The sequence below is a fragment of the Castor canadensis genome, chromosome 6 (assembly GCF_047511655.1).
Source record: "Castor canadensis chromosome 6, mCasCan1.hap1v2, whole genome shotgun sequence".
In the NCBI taxonomy this organism is placed as follows: domain Eukaryota; kingdom Metazoa; phylum Chordata; class Mammalia; order Rodentia; family Castoridae; genus Castor; species Castor canadensis.
Genome location: NC_133391.1, coordinates 123,552,546 through 123,568,096, shown reverse-complemented (window position 1 = coordinate 123,568,096; position 15,551 = coordinate 123,552,546). Strand labels below are relative to the sequence as shown.

General features: G+C 39.7%; 1 protein-coding gene across 5 annotated transcripts in view; it reads left to right on the top strand.

The window, feature by feature from the left end:
* The window catches only part of Nln (neurolysin), a 103,395-nt gene that overhangs the window by 48,101 nt on the left and 39,743 nt on the right, over positions 1-15,551 (top strand). For all 5 annotated transcript variants that reach the window (XM_020165924.2, XM_074077385.1, XM_074077386.1 and 2 more), the window contains 4 exons: positions 787-935; positions 12,053-12,160; positions 14,412-14,514; positions 15,156-15,316. In XM_020165924.2, coding sequence (XP_020021513.1) covers positions 787-935; positions 12,053-12,160; positions 14,412-14,514; positions 15,156-15,316 — 521 coding nt within the window. The remainder of the gene's footprint in view (positions 1-786; positions 936-12,052; positions 12,161-14,411; positions 14,515-15,155; positions 15,317-15,551) is intronic.

The following is a 15,551-nucleotide window of genomic DNA, read 5'->3' as shown; positions in this document are numbered from 1 at the left end:
ACAGGAACTCTGTATGTCTTTATCTTCACATATTCCTGGTTAATAAATAATACCCTAAGCCAGGTATGTTGGCTCTCACCTATAATCCAAAACTACTCAAGAGACAGAGATCAAGAGGATGGCAATTCAAGGAAAAATGTTAGCAAGACCCCATCTCAATCAATAAGCCAGGCGTGGTAGCACTTGCCTATGTTCCCAGCTGCGTGGAAGGTCATAGGTAGGTGGATTGAGGTCTGAGGCTACCCTGGGCAAAAACATGAGACCCTATCTGAAAAACAACTTAAGGAAAAAAGGGCTAGGGCTGGGGCTCAAGTGGTAGAGTGTCTGCCTGACAGGCAAAGGCCCTGAGTTCAAATCATAGTATTTCTGAAACAAGTAATACTTAAATGTAGTTTTGGGGTCTTTTTGAGACAAGGTCTGACCTATGTAGCTCAGTCTGACCTTGCACTTGCTATGTAGCCCAGGTTGTTGTGAAACTCATAGTACCCCTGCCTCTACTTCCTGAGTGCTGAGATGATAGTGTGTGCACTGCCACACCCAGCTGCCCTAAATGTGCTTTGATGAGTGCTCAGTGCACATCACTGTTCATCATGATGCCAGGTGAGACAGCCAAGGCTTCATCAGATGCAAGAGGCGCCAGCCTCTTGAGAGTCTTAGGAGAGACTGCAGAAAGTACGGAATGAAGAACTTACATCAGCATAATCATTCATCCAGGAAAGAGGTATCTGGCTGAATACGGATTTGACAAGTCCTGTGGTGTTTATAGTTTTCTTCCTCTATCAACAGTGGAAAGAACCATGCTGGACTTTCCTCAGCATGTGTCCTCTGACAAAGAAGTACGGGCAGCAAGTACAGAAGCAGACAAAAGACTTTCTCGTTTTGATATTGAGATGAGCATGAGAGAAGATATATTTCAGAGAATCGTTCATTTACAGGTAAATGACCTTATAAATCTCTCTAATAGGAAAAAAAAAATCCTACAACAAAAAAGTAAGAACCTGGGGGCTGGGCTAGAGCTCAGTGGTAGAGCACACACATGCTTTACATGAACAAGGCCCTTGGGTTCCATTCCCAGAATGCAGAGGGGAAAAGGTAAAACCTTTAACCCAGAGTAGAAAGCATTGGAATTTTCCTAGATTTTGTTTTTAGTGATTGTAACGATCAGCGTTGCACATAATATTACATCACTTAGGTTCATGTTGAATTGCTAATTCCATTCACTTAAAATTAAAGACCAAGTATAGAAGGGTGCATACCTGTAAATCTGAGGCTTTTTAGCCATTGTGAACCTGAGAGTTGAATGTAAAAACCTCTTTGACGTTTCAAAGTATTTCAGGTTTATATTAGGCCAAATCAGTTAGAAGCAATGGAATTGACTTGTATCTTGTAGTTTCGGCCTAAATGCTGATGACATCGTGTTGCCACTGCACACTGGAGTCGTTCTGTCTGTCATCCTTACATTTTTCAGGACTCACAGAAATTATGGATAATGAGTGTTGTAGGTGGGTCTGTCCTGAGTGCCTTTCACCTTTTTCTCACCAATGCTGATTTTCCTCCTAGCATTTTCATCAACTCTTTGATTTAAGTTTTTACTTCCCTTTAGCGATTGGTTTAGAAAACAACTGATGTTTTACAGTCGGCATTTTTTATTTCATTGTGCATGCTTTCTCTGCAAAATCACACATACACAGTATTGTTCCTTTGTTTCTTTTTATGACAAGAGTTGAAATAAAACATTTTAAATAAAACTGCTTTTTAATTTGCAGCTCATTGAAGAATATATAATCAGGACTTAATTTTAATGCTTAAGATGAACATGCTGCTTATTTTCTCATATTGGAAAATCCTTTAAATGAAAATGAGTTTATGATGTTCTTCCTTATTAGCTACATTCTCTCTCTCTCTCTCTCTCTCTCTCTCTCTCTCTCTCTCTCTCTGTCATACTCTGGTATTAGGGTTGAACTCAGTGCCTTATATTGGCTAGGCAGGCACTCTACAACTTCAGCCAGGCCCCCAGCTCTTTTTGCTTTAGCTATTCATCGAGTTGTGGCTCACATTTATGCCCACACCAGCCTGGACCAGGATCCTATTTATGCTTTCCTCTTGGCAGATGACAGGTGCACAAGCACACCCAACTTTTATTGATTGATGGGAGTCTCACTGACTTTTTGCTCTGATCCTCCCAATCTCTGCCTCCTGAATAGCTAGGATTATAGGCATGAGTCACAGGCCTGGCCTCTCATTTTCTTTGTAGCTGTATATTTTACATGTACCTTAGAATTTTTTCCTAGAATTTCCAGTTTCCTTTGATTAACCCTATTTTCATCATGACTTTTTTTGTTTGTTTGTTTGTTTGTTTATACTGGGAATCAAACTCAGGATCTCATACATGGTAGGTAAGTGCCCTCCCACTGAGCTATACCCCAAGCCCTCCATCATGACTTCTGAATTCTCATTTAGAATGATGTTTTCCTTATGATTCTACCTTAATGTAGAATTAAATGGAATTGATGGAAGGTTTGTCACTTTAGATTCCCTTATTATACTTTTAAATTTGGGGCACATGTGTGACTCATCTCATTAAATTTGGTCACAGCTTGCTATGTATAGAGTAGCCTGGCACACCCCAGTGACCTGATAGAGATACCAGGGCATTCATCAGATTTGTGTCTATATTTGGGATGGTTCATTTAAGGACTTCATTGTAATAATTTAAGGTAGCTTCAGAGTTGGCTCCATAATTTTTATTCTTTCCAATGGAGCAATTACTCTCATGCATTGCTCCATTGTGGGTTATTGTGGAACACTTTTATGATCCTCTAAGGCTGTATCAGAATAATGAAAATTAACTATTATGTTTGTTTTCACATTGAAACTAAGGTGAATTTAGTTACTTTTAAACACCTTCCTTGAGAGATAGTCATGTTTACTCAGGCAATGTTTTTCAAAATCTTGAATTATAATATCAGTTTTCTGCTAGGATCACTTTAATAAATTGTAAATCTCATCCCATTCATTCCTAAAAGAAAAAATCAGGTCTTCTCTTAAGTATTTGTTTTTCTCTACTAATTCTGCAAAGGAGATAGGACAACCATGATGCAACACATAAAGCCTTCATTAAGCTGGATAAATAAGAAATTAATATGAAGTCAGCAATTTCAGGCATACTCTACTAAAACGAGGGTACTCCGAATGACAGTGCATCCCTAGGATGCCACCAGGGTAGACAGTAACCAAATGTACTATCCAGGTTGGATATAAAATGTTACTCTCGCTCTCCTGTCATTAGCCCTGAATGAGTAGAAGTATGAAATTACACTTCACAGGAAGAAGTTCAATTGGGCAGTTCTGACTTGGGGGTCTCACTTGTATGACGAGCATGGATGGCTTGGGTTGAAGCAGCCCATGGCTACCCATGTCTGTCTCTCTGTCTCTCTCGTCTCAGGATATCCTGGTCAGTGTGGGCTGTCATAACAAAATACCATAGATTAAGTGGCTTAAACAACAGGAATTTGTTTTTTCACGGTCCTGGAGCCTGGCAGTGTGAGGTGAGCGTGCCAGCATTATCAGGTCTTGATGAGAGCACCTGGCTTCCAGACTGCCTCTTCCACTGTGCCCCCATCGCTCTTCCGTGGTAGATCCTGGGGGAGGGTACATACTTGTTCCTCTTACTGTCAGTCCACCAATCCCTTTTGATTAGGACCGCACCCTTTTTGACCTTATTTAACCTAAATTACCTCCCCCTATCTCCAAATACGGTCCCATTGGGATTTAGGGCTTCAGCAAATGGATTTAAGAGGTTGTAGTCCAGTCCATTGCACTAGACATCTCCACGTGGCCTCTTTGTGTGGTTCATTGGGGATCCTTTACAGCATGGTAGCATCAGGGTGGTAGGACTTCTTTGCTGGAGACTAAGAACTCCAATGTAAGTGCTCCATCAAACTGTACTGAACCTGTTTTCATTTTATGACCTGTCTCAGAAGTCACATAGCATGACTGTCATAATTGTAATGAATAATGCTACATTTGGCTCTTAAATGCCCCCAAAGTGTGTTGAAGGCACAGTCCCCAACCTGTGGTGCTGTTTGAAAGTGGTGGAACCTTTAGGAGGTGGGGCCTAGCGGAAGGAGGTTAGGTCACTGGAGGTGTGCCCCTGAAGAGAATATATTGAGACCCCAGGACCTTCCGGTCTTTCTCTTTGCCTGCCAGACTCCAGGAGATAAGCAGCTTTCTTTCCGTATGCTTCCCACTATAAGCTTCTGTGCCACAGGCTCAAAAAGCAGCACAGCTAACTAAGCACAGATTGAAACCTCTGAAATAGTAAGCCTTTATTCCCTGTAACTTGATTATTTCAGATGACAAAAAGCTGACTAGTACAGATGGCCATTCGCTACAGTGTGCCCAGATTTAAGAGATACCAGTCTGGGGAGTATCAGTTAATTTGTAGTCCTGTTTCAAATGCTCCAAAATAACTAATTATTGACTAAATAGATGGAAGAGATTATACTAGAGTATAAGGATTTTATTTTGTTCCTCTACCAGAAGGCTGGGACAAAGTAAGCACTACTAAAATGTTCCTGGAACCAAACTGAGAAGCGTCAGAAGGCAGGCCTTCAGCACTTGGTGCTGAAACACAAGCTAGCCATGTGGGAAAAGGTAAAACTAAATCTCTTGCTCAAAACGCACTGAAAAACTGTTCGTAGTGCATTAAGTTCTTAAAAGACTAAACTTTAAAGCTTCAGAAGTTTATATATGGTTTGTAACCTATGGCTAGAGATGTATTTCTTAAACAAAATACAAAAAGTGCTAATTACAAAATATAAGGATAAACTTGACATTGTTAAAAATGAAGAACTTCTGTTCATAAAGGGAATAGACATCAAATGCTAAGAATTGAAAATTTCAAAGCATTACAGTACCAAAGCATTCTACGACATGTAAAGAATGGCTGCAGTCAATAACAAAGAATCATCCCAGTGGAAATAGGGCAAATGACATGGATTGATAATTCAGGCCAGACCTACAGTCCTAGTGACTCTGAAGAAAGAAGTTGGGAAGATCATAGTTCTAGGCCAGCCTGGACAAAAAGTTAGCAAAACCTCCATTTCAGCAAGAAAGCTGGGCGTGGTGATACATGCCTGAGTTTCCAGCTACACTGACAGTATTAAGTAAGAGGATCATAGGCTGAGGCCAGCCCTAGCAAAAGCACAAGACCCTAATTGAATAATAGCTAAAGCAAAAAAGGCTGGAGGCGTGGCTCAAGTGGTAGAGTACCTGCCTAGCAAGCACCAGGCCCTGAGTTCAAACTCCAACACCACCAAAAAAAGGTAATTTAGAAGAAATACAAATGGCAATTAAGCATGTGGAAAGATGCTCAGCCTCATTAGTAATTAGGGAAATGTAGATGAAAACTACATTTTTCTCTTATGAGATTGGCAAAAATTTAAGAAGTCTGACAGAGTATCCTTGTGGATGTGGATCAGTAGAAATTTTCATGCACTGGTAGTAAGACTTGTCAATTTAATAACTAATTTGGATGAAAAACTTAGTATTATAAAGTTGTTCATAAATTGTCTACAACCTAGCCAACCCTTTCCACCTCACTATTTACCTAGAGACACTTTTGCATTTGTACACAGGTGAAATTGAACAAATATTGCTAGCAACATTGCAGTAGCAAAACACTGAAATAGCTCAGATTTCCATGAGCAAGAAAATGATTCTAATGGGGTACATTTATGCAAGAGAACATTTTATAGCATTGAAATGCATAAACTGTAGCAACCATGAAATAATATGGTTCAGTCTTAGTAACAATGAAAGAAATTGCAAAGTGCTGCATAAACATGATGTCATTTTTATTAAACCTGAAAAACAAAATAATACACACATAAATGGTAAAACTGGAAAAATGTTTACCTCAAAATTCAAAGCAGATACCTTTTGCAGAAGTTACCTGTTGTATTTACAGTGTGATTGTGCTGTTACTGTCTTGGTTCACAAGTGAAGGGTTGATCTGTCTTTATAACTTACATACATAGAGTCATGTTTATTTGTGTATATCAACTATTACATAGAATGTTGACAAATGTATACTTAACCCCACCAAAAGAAAAAAGAAAACAAGAATTTCCTCATCCTATTGCTAAAAAATTGGCCAAACATCAAAAGCTAGCAAGTTTGGCCATGGGTCTTGGCACTTCCCAGGTCTAACAAAAGCTTTTCAGTCAGTCTTCAAAAAGCCAGCAGAAATCAGTTTCACACATACTCTTTCTAGTCATATTGGTAAGAAAAGTGTACAGTTTGTTCATGATAAAATAATACAGACATATTTTATTTTAGTGTCCTGCTGAGTAATAAATGCACAAGAGGAAGTCTTTGGTGAAATAGAGATTGCATTATGCAAGCTAGATTTGAGAAATAGAGTGGTCTATTGTAATATGTTTATGTTTTCAGAGCAGCAGCTTTTGGTCTCATCAATTCATCTCAGAAGTTTTAATGCTGGTAAGGATTAAGTATAAGTGCTTTTTCTTCTTTTTTTTTTTTTCAGTATGAGGCACTGAACCCAGGACCCAGGGCATCACATATGCTGAGCACTTGCTCTACCTGCTGAACTACACCCCCCAGCCCAAGTATATATAAATGCTTTTAGGCCTTATGTGATCTTTCTTACTCACCCATCCATGAAAAACCATTGCCAGATTGAAGTATAAGAGCCAGTGCCTTAAAACCATGACCAAACAAAAGAAAACAAAAAACTATGTCCAAAATTAATTTGCAGGCTAATTCCCTTTATTTACCATGCTTTCTTGATTTTGAAATATGTAAGTCCAGGCATTCATCCTAATCCATACTACTGAAATGTATAAATTTTGACAGGTCTTTAAAAGCCTGGAGATCCAGGTGGGCGTGATGGTACACTTCTGTAGTCCTAGTACTTGGAAGGCTGAGGCAGGAGCATCATGAGTTTGAGGCCTATCTAGGCTAAATATTCCTGTCTAAAAAAAAAGCCTGGGATCAGCTACCATGCCTTAGTTTCCCCATTGACCAGGCACCCCTTTTGTGTTTCTTCCTTTTATCCAAGAACTTAACTCTTCCTCACACTCCATTTGACATTGTCTGTTAATAGATCTTTATAACCCCTATCTAATGTGACTTCAAACTCCTCAAGGATATTCATCTTTTGTTTCCTACTGCCTGGCATAAATAGGAACTCAGTAAATGTATGTTGACTGGAATTGAACTGGTCCCAAATTAACTATGTCTTCGTGCAATGTAGTGCCCAGTTCAGTGTCTTCACTTTGGCTCCTGTGAAAGCTGTGACTACTGTGCTGGCATGTGACATCTGTATCAGCAGTCAAGTCACCTGCGTCCTCTAGCCTAGCCATGCAGGCCGCTGACAAGGACGTCCTCTTTACAGGAGTAGGATAAAAACCTAGCAATTGGTGTCATGGGTAAGGGGGAAAAGAACAAAGAGGAAGCTAAACTGCAAACAAAACAAGTAAACAAGTTATTTTTCTGTTTTGACTTGTGAAATAGACTCTAATAGCACATTCTGATGTCTTTTATTTCCTTAGCATACTGAGTCTGTAAATCCATTTCTAAGTGACATTCAGAGGAAGAGACTATCTCAATTTTCAGACTTTTTCAACATTATAATTTCTACTTTGTATATCCAGTATGTGCAATACAGAAAATCCCACTGCAATAAATTTTTATTTACATATATTAGAAACTGGAAACAGGAGATCTTGTGACAAAGACAAAGTCATGAGTCAGAATGTGGGTTGGATTTGGGGAAAAATTAAGGAAATTTCTCACTTTTATTACAAAAATTTTAAAACAATAAACTAAGTTCAAAGAATTTATTTCTGTGCTAAGTGATCTTGGGAAGATCTTTCTTATTTTAGTATAGTAAAATATTTTTTAATTTTTCTTTTATTTTTGGATTAGACTACATTAATAATATGAGGCAATTTCATGGTGGTAATTCACGCATACAGTGTCCTTTGAGCAAAAGTTCACTCCTCCATTATATTCCCTTTTCCCCCTCTTGGGAAGATCATTTAATGTCAGTTTTCTTGACTATAAAATGAATTTGTAAGCATACCTGTGGCAGGGGGGAGAACTACTAACACATTTATATAAAAGCTCTTGTTATGGAGGAAGTTAAGAGGAAATAAATCTTGTCACCACAGAGGTTAAGATAAGGGTGCCTACTGTCAGATCATATAAATTTAAGAATTCCTTCAGCCCTCTCCCCTTTAAAGAGAAGAAACTTCACTTCAAGAGGGTTGTGGCCTGCTTCAGATTCCAGGGAGAAATTCTTGTTCAGGAAAGAAGGTGTAATTACAGCAAAGCTGTCTAGAAGTGTTACCACTTCTCTCCTAGAAAATCCTCTGCAGTAATTCTGCCCCCACCAGGGGATTATGAAGGAGAATGTTGTGATGAGCTCTGGCCTCGGAATGTGCTTAACCAGCGCATCTTAGAGGCGTCTCTCTCCTACCATAGACCTCCGGAGATTTCCCAAGACCTCAGATTCTGACTTGCAAGTGTGTGTGGTTATAATTGAGTCAGATTTCTATTAATTGTCATTTTTGTGGTAAGTTAACTATTTCAGTATGTTAATTTGTGGTGTTTTAATTAGACCTAATTCAGGGCTGATTTTTCTCAAAATATCCTATTACCTGTTTGCAGCTGTATCACCTATTTTGAGAGTAAATAGTTTTGATTTTCATCTAGACGATGAATTTGAATTTACTCTCCTAAGTAGACTTCCAGGCTTCCTGAAGAAGCCCTGCTACCTACACATGTGGCACATTCAGGCCTATCTAGTGTGTGAGCCCATCAGGACCCAGCACGGCCATGGAGTAGGAATTCTGATTCTGCTCACAGCAGCTGTTGGGGCTCTGTGATGAGCCTCTGTCCTAAGGTAAGGGCCAAATGTGACCCAAGATATCAGCTGTATGCCTCAGCTCCTTGTTGGCCGGTCCCCTGCTCAGCATCTCAGCCTGGGTCCTTCACAACTTACCCAGCCTTTGCCAAGCCCTGCTTACCACGGATCACACACACACACAGAATCCAGTAAGCCTGGATTCTCCCAGCCTTACAACTCCCAATATTGTACTATCTAGAAACTCTTCTTGCCGTGCATTATGCTTTAGGACAGACTTCCTGGCACTGTTATAGCCAGCCTAGATGAACCCAGTTCATCACACACTGCAACTTGAACTGCTGGCCGTCCCTGAGGGAGCCAGCCCATGGCACAGTTATCTCCCTGGGCATTCTGGGTTTCTTCCTATTCCAGGCACCTGCTGCCTGAGGTGCCAAGAGCAGCTAGGGAAAGTTCCAACCCCAGTCATGTCAACACACTCACAAGTTCCACGGGGACACAGGAAGTTATTATGGAAAAAGGAGTCTAAATGTTCTTTGCTTGCACTGAGGACAAACTCAGAGGAAACTTTGAGTAATGTATATACAACAAATTCTTTAGTACTGTGACACAAATTATTTATTGGTAGGCAAAGTGAAATAGTTTTCTGTTCTTTGTTGCAGCAAAAGCTTTTTTTTTTTCCTTTTTCTTTTATTATTCATATGTGCATACAAGGCTTGGTTCATTTCTCCCCCCTGCCCCCACCCCCTCCCTTACCACCCACTCCCTCCCTCTCCCCCCACCCCCTCAATACCCAGCAGAAACTATTTTGCCCTTATTTCTAATTTTGTTGTAGAGAGAGTATAAGCAATAATAGGAAGGAACAAGGGTTTTTGCTGGTTGAGATAAGGATAGCTATACAGGGAGTTGACTCACATTGATTTCCTGTACGTGGGTATTACCTTCTAGGTTAATTCTTTTTGATCTAACCTTTTCTCTAGTACTGTTCCCCTTTTCCTGTTGGCCTCAGTTGCTTTTAAGGTATCTGCTTTAGTTTCTCTGTGTTAAGGGCAACAAATGCTAGCTAGTTTTTTAGGTGTCTTACCTATCCTCACCCTTTCCTTGTGTGCTCTCGCTTTTATCATGTGCTCATAGTCCAATCCCCTTGTTGTGTTTGCCCTTGATCTAATGTCCACATATGAGGGAGAACATATGATTTTTGGTCTTTTGGGCCAGGCTAACCTCACTCAGAATGATGTTCTCCAATTCCATCCATTTACCAGCGAATGATAACATTTCATTCTTCTTCATGGCTGCATAGAATGCCATTGTGTATAGATACCACATTTTCTTAATCCATTCGTCAGTGCTGGGGCATCTTGGCTGTTTCCATAACTTGGCTATTGTGAATAGTGCCCCAATAAACATGGGTATGCAGGTGCTTCTGGAGTAACCTGTGTCACAGTCTTTTGGGTATATCCCCATGAGTGGTATTGCTGGATCAAATGGTAGATCGATGTCTAGCTTTTTAAGTAGCCTCCAAATTTTTTTCCAGAGTGGTTGTACTAGTCTACATTCCCACCAACAGTGTAAGAGGGTTCCTTTTTCCCCCGCATCCTCGCCAACACCTGTTGGTGGTGGTGTTGCTGATGATGGCTATTCTAACGGGTGAATCTTAGCGTGGTTTTAATTTGCATTTCCTTTATTGCTAGAGATGGTGAGCATTTTTTCATGTGTTTTCTGGCCATTTGAATTTCTTCTTTTGAGAAAGTTCTGTTTAGTTCACTTGCCCATTTCTTTATTGGTTCATTAGTTTTGGGAGAATTTAGTTTTTTAAGTTCCCTATATATTCTGCTTATCAGTCCTTTGTCTGATGTATAGTTGGCAAATATTTTCTCCCACTCTGTGGGTGTTCTCTTCAGTTTAGAGACCATTTCTTTTGATGAACAGAAGCTTTTTAGCTTTATGAGGTCCCATTTATCTATGCTATCTCTTAGTTGCTGTGCTGCTGGGGTTTCATAAAAGCTTTAAAAATTAGAAAATTACTACAGTATCGGCCTAGCATTGGCAATCTAAAATGCCATCTTTTTTTTGAGTCAGGGTCTTGCTGTGGAGTATAAGCTAGCCTGGAACTCACAGTCCTCTTGCCTCTGACTCTTGGGTGCTGGGATTACAGGTGTGCACCACAATACCCACCAGCTAAAGTACCATCTCTAAAGCTAAACACAATCCTTTTAAAGATCTAATTAGTTGAGAAATTAGGAATGCTCAGGGATGAACAACTCTGGTCCTTCATGGAAAGCGTCCAACCAATAGGAGGTCCGTAAGGCTCCAGTGACAGAAGGCCCTCCTTGGCTCCCACCCAAACTGAATCTATTACACCTGCAAAGGTCTGTGTTTCCTCCTAGGGACACTTAACTGACCAGCCGTCCAGATACGCCACTTATTTTGGAGAAACTAGGCATTTTTCTTCCCTTGCTGAGGCTGGGGAATTTCCGCTCTCCTCCAGTGCCCTCTGTGCTCTGGAGCGAGTGCTGTGCTGCTGCACACAGACGCTGATTGCCAGCAGCTTTCTTCCTTTGTGCAAAGCCGACTCATTCTCCCTAGATACTTGTTCATGTGCAGCTTGCTGGAGTCCCTTGATCTCCCTTGCCAAGTGACAGGAAGGCATTTTTGAAGTATTGGAAGCCTTTTGCTGGGGTTTTATCCAGCTGTCCTTGTTTGGCATATTGGCAAAAGAGTCCCACTCTGCATTTGTGTAGAATTTACCCCATCATTTCTATTTCTGCCTTGAGTGGAACCAGGTTAGCAAATGATAGAAAATTAAATCCAGATGATTCGCGATAAGAAATGTGTTTTGTGAAAAAGACCACTCAGCCATAAAGAATGCTCTGGATGAGATTATGCAAATGCATAATCCAGTGGTACAGACGTCCTGGACTCAGAGGCAGTGCTAGGAAATTCTGGGTAGCTTTTTATTTGTTTAATTTTTCTCTTTTAAGTGAACAGAAGCTCACCAAAGCATAAAAGAAATTAGGTCTTCAAAAGGGCCTGCCTCATAATCACCTTTGTGCTTCACAGCCCAACAGAGATGACAAATAAATTTGCTTTGGCTCCATAGTTTATACTTTACCCATGCACTGTTGCAATAGAAATGCTTGTCATGCTTATTAATTTCAGGAAACCTGTGATTTGGAGAAGATAAAGCCTGAAGCCAGACGATACTTGGAAAAGTCAGTTAAAATGGGAAAAAGGAATGGACTCCATCTTCCAGAGCAAGTACAGAATGTTAGTTTATGTTTCCTTTTTGTTTTGGAAAAAAATGAATAAATAAACCAAAATACAACAAAAACCAGGAAGCAGGGAAACAGATGGGTTGTAATAACATAACCTGTAATGCAAATCCATTTACATGCATTTGTGTTCCATGCTCTAAGTCCTACAACTCCTGTTAACCTCATGGTGACTGACTGACAATCTAATTTCAGTGTTCTTTAATCCTGTCTGGATTGTATTTACTCATGTGTGCTGCTCTACTTTATGTTCACTAAGAGTTAGTTCCCGGTCTTAATAGTTGATTTGTGTTCTCCCTCCCTTGGTCGAACAGAGATAAGGCATTAATAGTAAAATCCTTACTGATGGAGAGCTTTGGAACGGAACAATCTATGATTAATGTATGTCCCTTAAATGAGGAGAGATTAGCTGCTAAAAAGTGTCTCTCAACCTTTTTCTTTTGTTGAAAGCCAATGCATTCTTCCAGACTTGACTTCCAGATTCCAGACTTGACTGAAGAATTAACTTCATTCTTCTTGGACAGGAAGTATAATCCATGTCATTCTTCTAGACAGCAGAACTGGAAATAAGTTCAGAAGCAAGCCAAACCCAATTTTACTTGGCTGTTTGATGCCATCATGGTTTATGGCTATCTATGAACACTTTGTACTCTCTTCATCATAATTAGAGGAGAAAGGTGGCTGATCTTGCTTGCCTGCCCCTTTGACTTCATGGTCAGTCGTCAGTATCCTTGGAGGCATGAAAACTATAATAGTTAAACTGTGTTTGATTGCACCTAGCAAAATCTCCTTTAAACAATAAAAGAGATTTAGTTGCTTGTGTAACTGGACGGTCCAGAGGTAGACAGGCTTCATGAGTTAGTTTGATGTAGCTGCACAGTGATGTAACTGGCCACCTGATTTTTCTGTTTCTCTACTCTGTCTTTTTCAGTGTTACTGTTATCCAAAGGCTGGCTTCCTTTTATTATTAAAATGCCAGTGAATCTTAAAATCCACACCATCCAGAAGGACCCAGAGAAACCCCTATCAAATCTCCCTTCAGGTCTTGGAGCCTATAGTGGCACTGTGCCTAATCCTAAATCCCCCATCTGAAGCTCATGCTTCTCAACAAGGCCTCACTTTGAGAACCAGTTTAGATTAAGTAAATTTCATTATCTTGCATTTGCAGCAGGATGGGAGAGATTAGTAAAATTATTTCATCATTTTTCTTGTGATTTCCTTATGATTTCTTTGAATCTCCTACCTAATACTTCTCTTCAAATGTCAGTCAGAGGAATACCAGGCTTGGGTTATCTGAACCAGTCACTATTGAAGGAAGGATGTGTGGAATGGTTACCCACCTGATATGAGGATACGCGCCTGAAACTTCCAGTAGGATCAGGTCCTATCTGAACTACAAGTCTGCTGTAGAGTGGAGGAGAGGTGAAAGGAGGGTGGGGGATAATCACGGTGTCCTAAAACAACACTGAATGACAGGTGTTTAGGCAGTAGCTTCCAATTTAGTGTGCCTCAGAATTACCTGGAGAAGTTGTTGAATCTCTGATTATGACGCCCTACTCCCAGAGTTTGCATTTCAATAGTTTTAGAGGGAGCTCTCAAGAAACTGCATTCCCAGGGTCCCACTTTGAGAACCAGAGTGGTTTAAGTAAATATGTAATAAATTATGCACTATTGTTAGAAGAATGGGACAACAACCCAAGTGTTTCTTTTGGTTTCCTCCTTATTGCTTCCTTTGCTCTTCCACTTAATAGTTTGTGTACAGTGGTAGAGTCTATAAATCACCTTTGTCTGCAAAAGCTTTGTAAAACTAAGCCATTACCTTTTTTCCCAAAGCAACCTAAGAATTAGTTTCTCAGTTTTTATCTCCTTGCTTACTTCAGCACCTGATACTGTTACTAAATTTAAATTTTGAATTGGAGATTAGAGTATGCTCCCTGGTACTGGGCTACTAGATTTGCTCATTCACTCAACAATTATTTATCATGTGTGTACAGTATGCCAGATACTGCTTTTCACTGTTAACGCCTTAATTTGTTTAGTTTTTCCCATTTATAACTAATTTCTAAAACTTGGTCAGTCTTGTCTTTCTGTAAGACATGTGACTGCTAAAAGCTGCTTTACCAAGCTCAGCTCTTGGAAGAGGGGAACAAGATCCAGTCTTCATAGAAAAGGGAGACTTCCTTTACTGTCGGCAGTAAAAATGAATGTTTCTTTCCACTATTAATACTCTGCCTTTTTCTTTTCAGGAAATCAAATCAATGAAGAAAAGAATGAGTGAACTCTGTATTGACTTCAACAAAAACCTCAATGAGGATGATACCTTCCTTGTATTTTCTAAGGCTGAACTTGGTACATGCTTTCTTATTTTGCTAGATTAAATTATGTCATCTAAGCAAATAACATCACCTCACAGGTTGCTGTTGTGCTTTTAGATAAAAATCCTGAACCAGAGTTCAAAGAATTCTTTAAAAAATTATTTCATACCTAACTTCATCACCCCTTCTACAGAAAAGACAAGCAAAGCAGCTAAAATTAGACTTTAGCCTATTAAGAATGTATACTATTTCTAGAATCTGTCCAGAGAAGATTTCATAAATGTTTCCCCACAATCATTCTTGGTAAATTATGCTGGTGTTTAATAGCCTTTAGAGCCTGGACGTTTCTCTACCCTGTGGTGTCTCGTCTATTGTAACTTAAATTAGTCTCTTTTATTCTGGGTCCTTTTTGGCTTAGTTTTGCCTGCTCGCCATCAAAACACCATCTGCACAGGTGCTAGTCATATTTTGAATTACCATCTCCTGAGGCACCTGGCCTCTCACAACCACCCCTGTTCCAACAAAATCAAAATGATATTATAAGAATTTTCATTATTTTACTTGAATTTCAATTACTACACCAAATTCCTAGGGCTACTTAAGGGCCTGGTGCTGGTTCTAAATAAACTAATACTGAGTGGAAAAATCAATTTATGAGAAAATGATGTTTCACAGGTGCTCTTCCTGATGACTTCGTTGACAGTTTAGAAAAGACAAATGATGACAAGTATAAAATAACCTTAAAATATCCACACTATTTTCCTGTCATGAAGAAATGTTGTGTCCCTGAAACGAGAAGGAAGATGGAAATGGCTTTTCATTCAAGATGCAAAGAGGTACTATAAATGTTTGTCTTTTTTTTGTTCTTAAGGAAAGATTGTAAGGAATAGCTTTGTTCTCTTTGCTGATACGCAGCTCAGTTTGTGTATGCGTGTACCTCCTAATTCCTCAGCCCTACAACACTGTTAGCCTTTTCTTTGCTCGTTGGTACTCTGGTTGGTGTGGCCACAGGCTAAGCAATTCTAATAAAACTAGAATGGGGTAAATAGGCTAGAAAGTTGTATTACTCTC